At 27.8% G+C, this 12,389-nt stretch overlaps 1 protein-coding gene across 1 annotated transcript; it reads left to right on the forward strand.

The window, feature by feature from the left end:
• Positions 1-8,475: 8,475 nt before the first annotated feature.
• On the forward strand, positions 8,476-9,682 carry LOC106374541 (basic leucine zipper 43). Its single transcript, XM_013814543.3, has one exon. It carries the CDS (start codon positions 9,001-9,003, stop codon positions 9,580-9,582), a length of 582 nt encoding a protein of 193 aa, XP_013669997.2. The 5' UTR covers positions 8,476-9,000; the 3' UTR covers positions 9,583-9,682.
• Positions 9,683-12,389: the final 2,707 nt, after the last annotated feature.

Consider the following 12,389-nt stretch of genomic DNA (forward strand, 5'->3'; position numbering starts at 1 on the left):
CGTTCATTATTGAGTTAATTGACTTCATCAGTTTTTTTTTGTCAGTAATTGACTTAATCAGTTTAAAAGTTACATAAATGTTGGACTCTTGTTAAGGTAATAATATATAAGCAAATATTTGATTTTTTTAGTATATTTAGAATATTTTTAAATATTAACTTTATATTTTAGTCAACAATTGACTTCATAAATTTAGAAACTACAAGAATATTGGACCACTATCATGGTTATGCAGAAACTTTGACTATTAATTGTATATATAAGAATGTTATTATTTGATATACATCACTTATATGATAAGTACAAAGCTGTTAGGATAAGTACGTACTCTAGCTTATCCCTTATGTGAATATTCCTCTACATATTATCTTGTTGTAACTATAAATATTTTACGCTACAAATTCTATAGTTATCCTATTGATAATTTAACAACATAATTAAGTTCATCTATTATATTAAAATAAAAATCACATGTATGATTTTTTTTAAATGAAAACATCATATTTCATTTATTTCTAATTAAATTTTGGCATCACTAATATATCATATCTTATATAACAAGTTCACCTATAAAAATGTCTTAACTTTATTTTTAATTATAAAAATCTGTTGAAAAAAAAATATAACAAAATCTTACTAAAAGGTTTGAATATTTTTATAAAATAATGCATTAATTTCGTAATTAGTAGTGTAATATTATTACAAATTAATGTTAATTAAGATTTTATTATAAAATAAAAATATGTATGCTGTTTTCATAAACTTTCTAATTATAGTCTATATTATACTGAAATAGAAGTACTATATGTATTAAATATAAAATTATATTAAATTTATAAATTAACTTATATATTTTGAAAATATTTCATTTAAAATATCATTACCATTACAATGGGTTAAAATTTAATTATCTATAAAAATACTAAAATAATAAGTCTAAATTATTTTAATATAACAATATATTTAATTATAAAATTCTGCTATATACTAAAATTATAGATGATAAGTCTATTTTTTTGGGAAAATTTTATGTTTACCATTTTCATGGTACCATTTTGCATCTTTACCACCACTAAAATGACATTTTCAAAAATGCATTCTTCATTAAGTGACAAAAGACTCTTATACCTTTGTTATAAATATATATAATAAATCTTTATTTAAATAAATAAATAAATAAATAACAATAATAATAAATATAAAAAATAAATTATTTTTTTATGTTTTCAAATTATTTTTTCGAATTCAAACTTTTTTTTATAAATTTTTGTTTTGAATTTTTTTTTTTGAAATTTGTTTTTTCAAAATTTCTTTTTAAAAATCGGAAATTATGTTTGAAACTAAAAATTTAAGTATTTATTTATATATTTATTAGAATCCTAAATTTCACATTCCAAAAACCTACCTTACCTCATCCCTCAACTCTAAACCCTAAGTCTAGATTAGTTAACCCTATGCGTATTAGTGTCTTTTACCCTTCATTAAAAGTGATGGTAAAAGTGGTTAGTGTAAACATGAAAATTGGTACAATGAATGTGGTATTTGTGGTAATTTCTCATTTTTAAAACACAACAAGGAAATATAAAATGATCATAAATAAATATTTGTTCTATAGTATAACTAAATAAATTTAAAAATATTTTGTATGCAAACTTTAGAAATTTAAAAAGAATATTTTGAATGAGATTATCTATTTGATGATTTCAGATGAATTTATTGTACTGAACTTGAAATATATTAGTATATATATATTTTTTTTGAAACACTAAAATATATTAGTATATAATAACAATTAATAACAAAGTAAAATGTATTAAACAAATATTTATATATTAATAATGTCAAATAAAAAACTTAATCAATAATATTACAAAATTACATTATATAAAACATTAAAATGTAAATCATATATTTAAAATATTTATGATTTTATCAATTTATATATTTTTAAAATATATAATAACTGCACATACGTGCGGGTTAAACTCTAGTTATTTAGTTACACGATGAAATATCTACATAAATTTTTGACTGATTTAACCAATTTTGAACATAAGGGGTCATGTAATGAAGTTCTAATCTATCGAGATGAATAGAGTTAGAACTGAACTATAATATCACGTATTATAAGAAAATATGAAGTGACATGATTAATCACCTCGTATATAAAAGATATTTACTTTTTGCCAATTGCTTATTGGTTGAAAAAATCACAGAGTTAACATTCTCATTTACCAACATAAAAAAAAAAAGTAGAAAAAGACTTGCTTGGAGGAGTCATAAAAATTAAAAACCTTGAAGTATACAGTAACATGAAATTCCCCAACTTCTTATCTCTTTAATGATTGTCTTTGCAATGAAATTCATAAAAGACAAAACATTTACGAAACATAAATATCATAAACTAGTTTATCAAAACTTTGAAATTATGTGTGTGGCGGCAAGCTCGCTTATCTCACGGAAACTCGTCTAGTAAATGTATCATTCAAGAGCGGTTCTCCAGATCACACAGATCACCGTTATCGTTGTTGTTTTGCTTCCGGTGACCCTCGAACCCCTATTAATTTCAATCCCTTTGTCCATCTCACTCTTCGTGGAACTTAATATTATTTAGGTTGTTGCATCATTTCTGAGACATTTGCACATAAATTGATAACCTCCTCATATGTGGGCTTGGCAGTTTGGTTCATTTTGCTTGCGTGTATTTGGGCTACAAATCAGAAAATGGCCATTACCACTTTGTTTTTCTTTCTCATCCTCTTTATAGAAAATCATTTATCAAAAAAAAAAAGATTAAGTGGACCAGCGATGGATACAGTTTCTATCAAAAATGCATATATCCAATTTTCTTTTGTGGCGGATATGAATTCTGACCGGCTTAATGGAATTTAAAATCACATAAATGGATCAGCCACATATCCCATTTATTTAAGTAAGGAGAGATATCGAAAATGGATACAGTTTCTATCAAAAATGCATATATCCAATTTTCTTTTGTGGCGGATATGAATTCTGACCGGCTTAATGGAATTTAAAATCACATAAATGGATCAGCCACATATCCCATTTATTTAAGTAAGGAGAGATATCGAAAATTAGTTTGCATGTGTAAATATAAAGTTCTTTTAACCCAAAAAGAAAAGTTCAATTTTCCTGCTGGAAAAAGAACATTATGAGGTTTGTTTGTTTAGATATGGAATCCGGAATATATAGACAAATCAAGATATGTTCGCACGAATGTGTAAACATATAATATGAATGGATATGTCTTGATCTACAAATAGAGAGGCATGATTTGACCTACGCATAGTATTAGGCTTCTAATGGTAACAGCGGATTGAGCGGTGCGGAACAAGCGGTTTGACTGCGGTGCGGTTCTGATAGTTATAAAAATGTATAGATATATGGTATATGCAGAGATTTTTGTTACTGTTAACTGCGGTGCGGTGCGGGACGAATGTTATCATTCGGAGCCTTAGAAATGATTCGGGCTCTTAGGGCATCTCCAATTCCACTATATTTTCTCTTCTAAAATAAAATTTAGAGTAAAAATGTTCCAATGGTACTCTACATTTTACTATGTAATAGTGTAAACCTATTTTTTATTCTATATAAAGTTAATTTTTTATTTTTTTTATCACTCTATTTTTTACTTTAAAATAGAGTATAATTGGAGCAACATTCAACTATATTATAGAGTTACTCTATTTCAGAGAAAAAAATAAAATAAACTATTGGAAATGATCTTGCCATTGCCATGGAGAAGTTGATTTGGGTGGTGAAGGGAATAATATAATAAAAGATTATAAAAGTATTGTTTGCTAGCTAACATATTTTAAAGAGTATTTGTACTATAAACCAAATTCTATAGTATTCACCCAATTCACTATAGAATTTATACCTTTGTTTACGAATGTGAGAAAAGAAATTGACCGATCCAGCTCGTCTGTGTTACTGTGTATCTACGGTTAAAATTGGAATTTTAAAATCAATATACCAATATAATGTATGTATATTTTAATTGGATATTATAATATAATATATATTAGAAATATTCAGTCAATTGGTATATGAAGCTGGGATCTCTGTGAACACGGCTAAGAAGTGTTAGATGCACTTACAATTGTGGGAGCACCGAAACAATAACATAAAAATAGTAGCTCTCCTTAGTTGAGTTTGAGACTTAGTTGAGTTTTTTTTGTTAAAGTTGTTAGGTATCATTCTGTTTAATGTATTTGGTGGCATGGCTGTCCATTAAGGGCTATTCCGAAAAGAGAATTAGCAAGTAGCAACTATGATTAAACCCTATAAACAGTGGAATGAGTAGAGCATTTTGGATCTAATCCACGTCTCCTAAGTCCTAAGTTGTTATCATTTGGAACTTTTTATTTTAATACCATTTACAATATATAAAATAATAATTAAATCACTCAAACCAAAATGGAGATTCCAACGTTTTGAAGTTGACATCTGCTGACGCCAGTTCGCAGCAGTAACTGCGAATGATTTATTTTTATTAATTAAATCAATATAAATCCTTGTCTTCATCTGATTTTCCTCCAAGATCACTTGTGATTTACACATTCCTGTCGCTTACCAATTGGCTTCTTCGTGCGTGGGGCTCATTAGAGATAATTGTGTGGCTCTCCTTCGTCGCAAAAAAATAAAAATATTAATTACCTTTTTAAAATGGATGTTTTGATTTAATATATTAAATTTGTGGTTTGACACTCTAATTCGGATAATCTGCCTCTTCAAGTCAAATTCGACTACTCAATATTGTTAGCTCCGTAATAGAGATAGAGATGGAGTGTACTCTAATATATTTCTCTAAAATAATAATTTTTACTTATAGTAAAAGCAGAAAATTGCTATTTCCTTTTTATTTATAGAATAAAAATAACAATTTCTATTATAGAAGAAAAAATAAAAGTGGATTAGAGAAATTTCACTTCTATTATTATTATAAAAGTAAAAATAACAATGAGTTAGAAATGTTTTTAGCTCAAAACAATGTTAGAAGATGCTAATAAATAAAATTAACGAAATTAGTAAGAAGACTCAAAATACGCAGAAATTAAACGGATAAAGACACATTACAGTATTAGTGCCCGTCTTCTAGTTAGAGCATGATACAAATGCATCCTGATATTAGGTTTAGGTAACACTCACCTGACTTGACCGTGACCTATTATACATGATAATTAATTAAAACGCCTATATAAATGTTCAAGTGTGTCCCCGGATCGACTAATTAAAATTCAGGAAAAAATCTTGAATCTTCAGTTAAATTTGATGGAAAATACATGTTTTGACAGTAACACACAGATTGTGATAAAAAAAAAAAAAAAAAAAAAAAAAAAAAAAAAAAAAAAGACAGTAACACACAGCAAAGAACTGGTAAAATTGTTTACGAATTTAATTAGATAGGCTTAGACCCAGAAATATTAATTAACATAATTAGTGGCGGAAGTGTGAGTGGATCACTACCTTAATATGTTAATTATTGCTAGAGCCAATACAGAAGAAGCTTAGTTAGTTATCAATCAATAAGTTAATCATCAACTATATGAGGTGCCGTACGTGCGCACGGGGTTTTCAGTTTGTATCAATACTGTTAACAAGCTGACGTATCGTGAAAAGCTTATGTGTCACTTATTATTAGGCTTGTTCACACACACACACACATATATATACTGTTTTGTTTTGAAATAAAATATTCTACAAAATAAAATGAACATCAGTATTATTTTTTACAATCTGTTTTTTTTTGGTATATCATAATTGTTTGATTGTGAGACCAGATAGAACGGTTTACATCCGACTTTTGCTTTTATCATACTTTATGATCTTGGTAATATTTATGTCAACTATATACACTATCAAAACGAGATTATGTCTAACATTTTGGGATACAAAACTATGGCTATATCTTACATGGTATGACCGGATCCAAAAAGTTGAAACTGATATCGATTTTCAAATTTTTCCAGCAGAGAAACACATAGTAATCTTCGCATTGCTTTTATAGAGCTAGTGACATCTTCTAGAGGGATATTTAAGGCGTACAACGAAAATGGATCAACAGTGTTCATTCAACACACAACACAAGTTTTGGCAAAGAAAAGGCAAGCTTATCCTCTTTAGTCCAATCACATAAATAAAAATGTGAGGCTGCTCTGTAGTGAAGTGGGTGAAAGTGGAGACAGTGGTCATTATGTAATTTGCAAAATGGTACACTTTAATAATCAATTTGTACCATAGGGTCATAGGCTTTTCTTAATGTCTCTCTAAATGGGTATATTTTGAATCCTGAAAGCTACCAAAATAATAGAAACACGAAATCTTATTTTCTTCTTTTAGTCATATAAAATTAGAAATTATAGGGTGACGCGTGCCTAACACAGTTTCTCATTGTGATGTCCTATCACATGAAAACTTTTTACCTCACAATGTCGACCGGAAAATATTTTCTTGATTATGTTAGGGAACAAATCTCTAGAATATGGCCAATTAGAATGAAACGTTTTTTATATGACCTGAAGCTTTTGTGGAAGTTTATCATCTTTTATTAAAAACAATTCATTTTCGATACATATTTATAAACTTTTATAATACAAACTATTACCTCCAACATATGTATTAAAGAGATACTCGTGCACATTTTCAATTTAACATCGGATTAACGCCTTGTTATAATTTGTCAAATAGTCTTTATGAATATAGCAGGTGATTTTCAAATTAAACTATAAGCCTAGTCAAGTGAAAAGAAAACCACTAATGGAACTGTATGTCATCAGTTATTATATGAAAATATATCTAGTTTATATAATTTTTTAATAAGCTATTGCGACTGATAACTATCGAAATAGTAAATTCCCGATTAAAAAATAAATTCATGGATTAATCTAAACTATTAAAAATAAAACGATATACATTCGTTTCATATAATGATGACAGCGACAAACAACTACAACAAATGATTATTAAAAAATGACAGGGCATTAGTATTTTTAGTGGTAGAACTCAAAAAATAAATAAATTGTAAATACCGCATTACCAAAAATTACCGATGACACCAAGTATCAACATCGAACGAACACTATATATATATCGTTATTTTCGCCCACATTTACAAAACTAATATAATAGGACCAAATTAAAGTTTTCTGAAGTCTTTTTAAGTCAATGGAAAGTACTGCACCATTTTTTTTCCTTTCCAAAGAACTCAATTGTGGAATGGACTATGAAAGCAAGCAAGCATGTTAATTAAATGTTTCAGTTGTGTCTCGGTGAATTGGTGCGCCGGCCACCAGGCGTCACTACAGAATGTTTGGACCCACTCATTGCATTTCATGTCTCATTTATCAAATCACACCACCCTATCTTTGTTCTCATTTATCTTTTGTACATTACTTTTGGGCAATGAAGTAACATGATCGATCTTACCTGTTTGGGAATCTCTACCCTCTCTCGGGAAATTACTACTAAAAATTGTTTTTGAAAATGGGAATACTGTAGCTGTGTTTGGAGTTATCTTGATGAGCGAAGTAGTGATGTAATAGTGAATAGGGCCACAGCGATTACATGACTTCGTAATTAAAAATGCATTAGTTGTATACCGTACGCCCGTACGTAGTGGTCACCATAAACTGTTCAATTATAAATATTTATAATAACAAATCAATCAAAAATAAATAAATATCATGATATTCTACAATACATACAACCAATAAGTTTATTCAAGAACCAAACGATCAGCTATTCTGAATTTTCATGATAATGCCAAATTTTCTTCAATGATCATGCCATGTAGCAAGCAAAGGATTCCACAAGCAATATAAGATTGGTTACCATTAATAAATAATTAAATTTACTTATTAAATTACATAATTAATTATAAATTAATAAATTGAGAATTAAAAAGAAAAAAAATATTTAAAAATAAAAATATAATATATATATATATATTGTGTTGTTATCCAAAGAATATTTTTCACTTATAAAAAGTAAGAAATTGAAAAAAACTGAAAGATGCATAATAAAATATTAATCATGTAAAAATTTTGAATTTGTATAATCAAAAATATAATATTCAGTGATCTCAAAGAATTATTATTATATTTATTAATTATTAATGAATATAGTGTATAAATATATTTTTAAAAATATTTATAATACATGAATTTTTTTAAAATAAAATACAGTCATATATATTTTGATGAATAAATTTGTCATCATATATAAATTTAAAAGAAAATATTTGTCATATATAAAAAATTTGTCATATATAATAAATTTGATATTGGGTTTAAATTTATCATAATAGTTTTTAAATTACAATATATGTATTAATAAATAATTATATCATTATGCCCGTATATGTGCGGACTAAATATCTAGTTATTAACTAAAGCATATACAAGTTCACTAGTGGGAAATCACCTAATTAACTGTTAATTGATTTAATTAATAATTACTAAGTAATTTAGGAAATACATTTGGATAGGCATGGAGTTGTTCGTTGCCGTGGTCCTATGTTAGAGCCAAACTCAGTTAACAAATACTTCTAGTGTCTACTACATTAGTTTATCATAATAAAAAATACGCAAATAATATTAATAAAAAGTTCGTGATTGAATCTACAGATCGTTAACAATACAGTCTAATCTTTCTAAGTATGATTTGTTTATCGAAATATAATATACATATCATGGTATTACAGCTTTCTTTCTAGATGAACTAATCTTTCTACATATAATTTATTTATTAGAATATAATATACATGCAAGTATGCAACCCATTTTCTACACACTCATTCCTTTTTCTCACATCTCTATAAAACCCTTCTCCATCTCTTCCTCTTCACTTCAAAACCACTTCACACAAAACACATCTCTCTCTCTCTCTCTCTTCAAAACATTTAATATCATCTTTCTCTAAGCAAAAAAAACAAAAATCTTTCTCTAAGCACAAGACATATTTATCAAAGTAAAGATCATGAACACAATTCCAGCGGAACTCACTGGATACTTCCAATATGTATCACCTGAAATATACAATAAGCAAACACCAATCACGGAGTCTGAATACTTTAAGATGCCCTCTTCTCCTACTTCTGCTTCCTCCTTCTACTACATCAACGGTCTGATGACCAACAATAACAACAACTACTCTTCATCATCCAACGTTCAGGATCCAGTGACGAGTAACAATTCAACATCAGACGACGATCACCAACAAAGCATGGTCATCGATGAGAGGAAACAAAGAAGGATGATCTCTAATAGAGAATCTGCTCGTAGGTCAAGGATGAGAAAGCAGAGACATCTCGATGAGCTTTGGTCTCAAGTGATAAGACTCCGTACTGATAACCATTGTCTTATCGATAAGCTAAACCGCGTATCTGAAAGCCATCAGCTTGCTTTGAAGGAGAACGCTAAGCTTAAAGAGGAAACTTCTAATCTCAAACAGCTAATCTCTGAGATAAAATCCAACAATTTTCTAAGAGAGCTTGAAGATTCGATATCAAACTCTAGATCGGATTCGAACCAAATGGGCAGAGATTTTGAGTTATGTTAAATGATCTTGTCATTGTTCTGCTTATGTCAAGAATGTAGATTTCATAGCGATTATATCGTATGATATGATATAAAATATTAATAAACGTAATGTTCTTCTCTATCCCCTTTTTTAAGCCAACTTGGGTTACTTAAGATATTATTGACAATCAGGCGCGTACGGTATCCATAGACCATAGTATTCTCAAACATAAAGCGAGTTTCATATTATAGATATCCGATACAAAAGTATGGGAAAATAATATTAACCCCTTTAAATATTTTAGAATTTAAAATACAATGGTGTTAACCACACGTTAGTAGTCCAGTGGTAAGCGGATGGACCACAGTTTAGGATCTTACCCGACAGATGCATGGTTTAAAGCGCAGCTGCTATTAGATTTCTGGTGATTATCTTGAGAGATCTTTGGATCTAATACGGAGAAGCTGGTGAATTAACATAAAGTGATCACTGGATGCTTTCGGCAGACTTTCCGGCAGGCTGTGTCCAAATTTCAAGTAGAAAAAGTCATTAGCGCTAATCTGATATTTTTCGGGACATACAAACCAGGTCAAAAAATACAATGATGTTAACTCCGAAATATTTAGATTTACGACATAAATTAAATTCAGCCTACAAATATATTCTTTTTATTTATTTCCGTAATTTTAATTAATTTTTATACAAATGTGTGCCTTAAGTTAATAATAAATTTGTTGGTAGTGTTGCTAAACTGTGTGTAGTTTTAAACCATACTTCCTCAATTTCACAAAAAGTATTACTCGGACATTTTTCAAACATATTAAAAAATTTATTAAAACACATTTATGTTTTATTAATGCCATCTATTTAATCAATAGAATTTTAGAAAAATACATTTATTTATAAGATCAATGCATTTTACAATTAATATTGAGCTAAAAATAAGTAAAAATTGCATTAAAATTATAGAACGACACTTAATGCTAAAGTGACACTCGTATCATTTTAAGTGGTGTTTAAAAATATTTATATTATTTCATAATAATTGATATTCTCACTATTTAAGATAAAATTTAATGTCATTTGAAATTTGTGACCAATTATAAAATACTGTAAGTTTGTTGGTGTTTAAAAATATTTATATTATTTTATAATAATTGATATTCTCACTATTTAAGATAAAATTTAATGTCATTTGAAATTTATGACCAATTATAAAATACTTAAGTTTTTGTTGGTTGAACTTGTTTTATTTAATGTTATTTTTCTATAACCAAAATAATTTGCATAAAATTTTAATTTTTTTAATAATTGTGTAAAAACCTTAAACACCATTTAAAATGATACATATAGAGTAATAAACTACGAAAATGATTTCAATTATCCAAATATTAAACCTATTGCTATTTATGACGATATATACAACGTCTTACAATTTGCAGTTCGCCGCATAAATAGACTTGCATCATCAATGAAATTATTCATGGCAAACAAAGATATAAGAAGCATTTGATTGCTAGAAGTGGTGGACCTCTTTTTATAATTTTAATCAACCATTTAATCATTAGCCCCTTTTATTATTACGTACTGTATTATATATTTAGCTATTTATATATGCCTTGCTAATTCGAGTTTAACAAACCCACCTAAAAATTGTTTCTTCGAATTTTTCGTGTGATGCATAGATATTTTTCTGAATCAAGACACATCAAAATCAAATGAAGAGATGTACATCATAAACACTATTGAAAATAAATTAACGTATTGTTATGCGTTACGTAAAATTATCTGGGTTTCATAGGCTGGATATGGAATTATTCATCTTCTACAGCTAAAGATAATTATGCCAAGAGTAGAAATAAACTTCAGTCTATATATAGTTGGTCCAGAAGTAGAAAATTTAAACATTGATATGCTTATATATTTTTAAAACAATAATATATCATGCAATATAATGAAAAACGTATTTCCAAAAGAAATCTATCAAAGTCTAGCAAACTATTTGTTAATATTAAAATTGTAGATTATTGGTATTCGTAAAGTATAAATGTATTACTCATTGTAGATAATAGAATATAAAATATCATTTAAGGATTCATGACGAATTAAGATAACCACTTTAAGAGAACAAAACAATAATATATGCCTAATATTGTTGTTACTAGGTTTTTGTTGGGAGTAAATGTTGTTACCAGTTAATAAAATCAAAAATAGCATTCTTATAAGTAACAGTTTTTTCTTGATAGAGATGAGAGACAAAATGTAGTTTTTATCCCTAAAAGGATCCATTTTGGATTGGATTTCATTTTTTTGCATGTGTGTATTATATATAAGATTTCTTCTTGTGTAAAAATATGTCGACAATAAGATCACTATTTCAAAGTAATGGATGGTTGTTGAAATGAAATAAGACAAAGGGAGGTGGAGGCTCCTGGTGATAGTGCCACTGCAAAAACGGTATATAAAACAAATTGGAGACTAACTTATAAAGAATATTGTAATATTGGAATTTAAAACCAAAGCATTGTTATAAAGAATATCATCTCCCCTAACATAATTAAAATGCATTTCCATGAACAGTTGATTTATTGTAATATTGGAATTAGTTCATTTATTATTAAGAAAACTAATTAGCAAATGAACTAATTCCAATATTACAATAAATAAACTATTCATGAAATGCATTTTAAATATGTTAGGAGATAGTCTAGAGTCTACAGTACACATGAGGTGGTGATCGGGCTTGCCCTGCGTGTACTCTAGACTATCTCTAAACATAATTTATTGTAAGATCAGTCACCATCTCTTCTACATGCATAACGTACTTTTTTTTGTAACACAGTCTT

The sequence above is a fragment of the Brassica napus genome, chromosome A6 (assembly GCF_020379485.1).
Source record: "Brassica napus cultivar Da-Ae chromosome A6, Da-Ae, whole genome shotgun sequence".
In the NCBI taxonomy this organism is placed as follows: Eukaryota; Viridiplantae; Streptophyta; class Magnoliopsida; order Brassicales; family Brassicaceae; genus Brassica; species Brassica napus.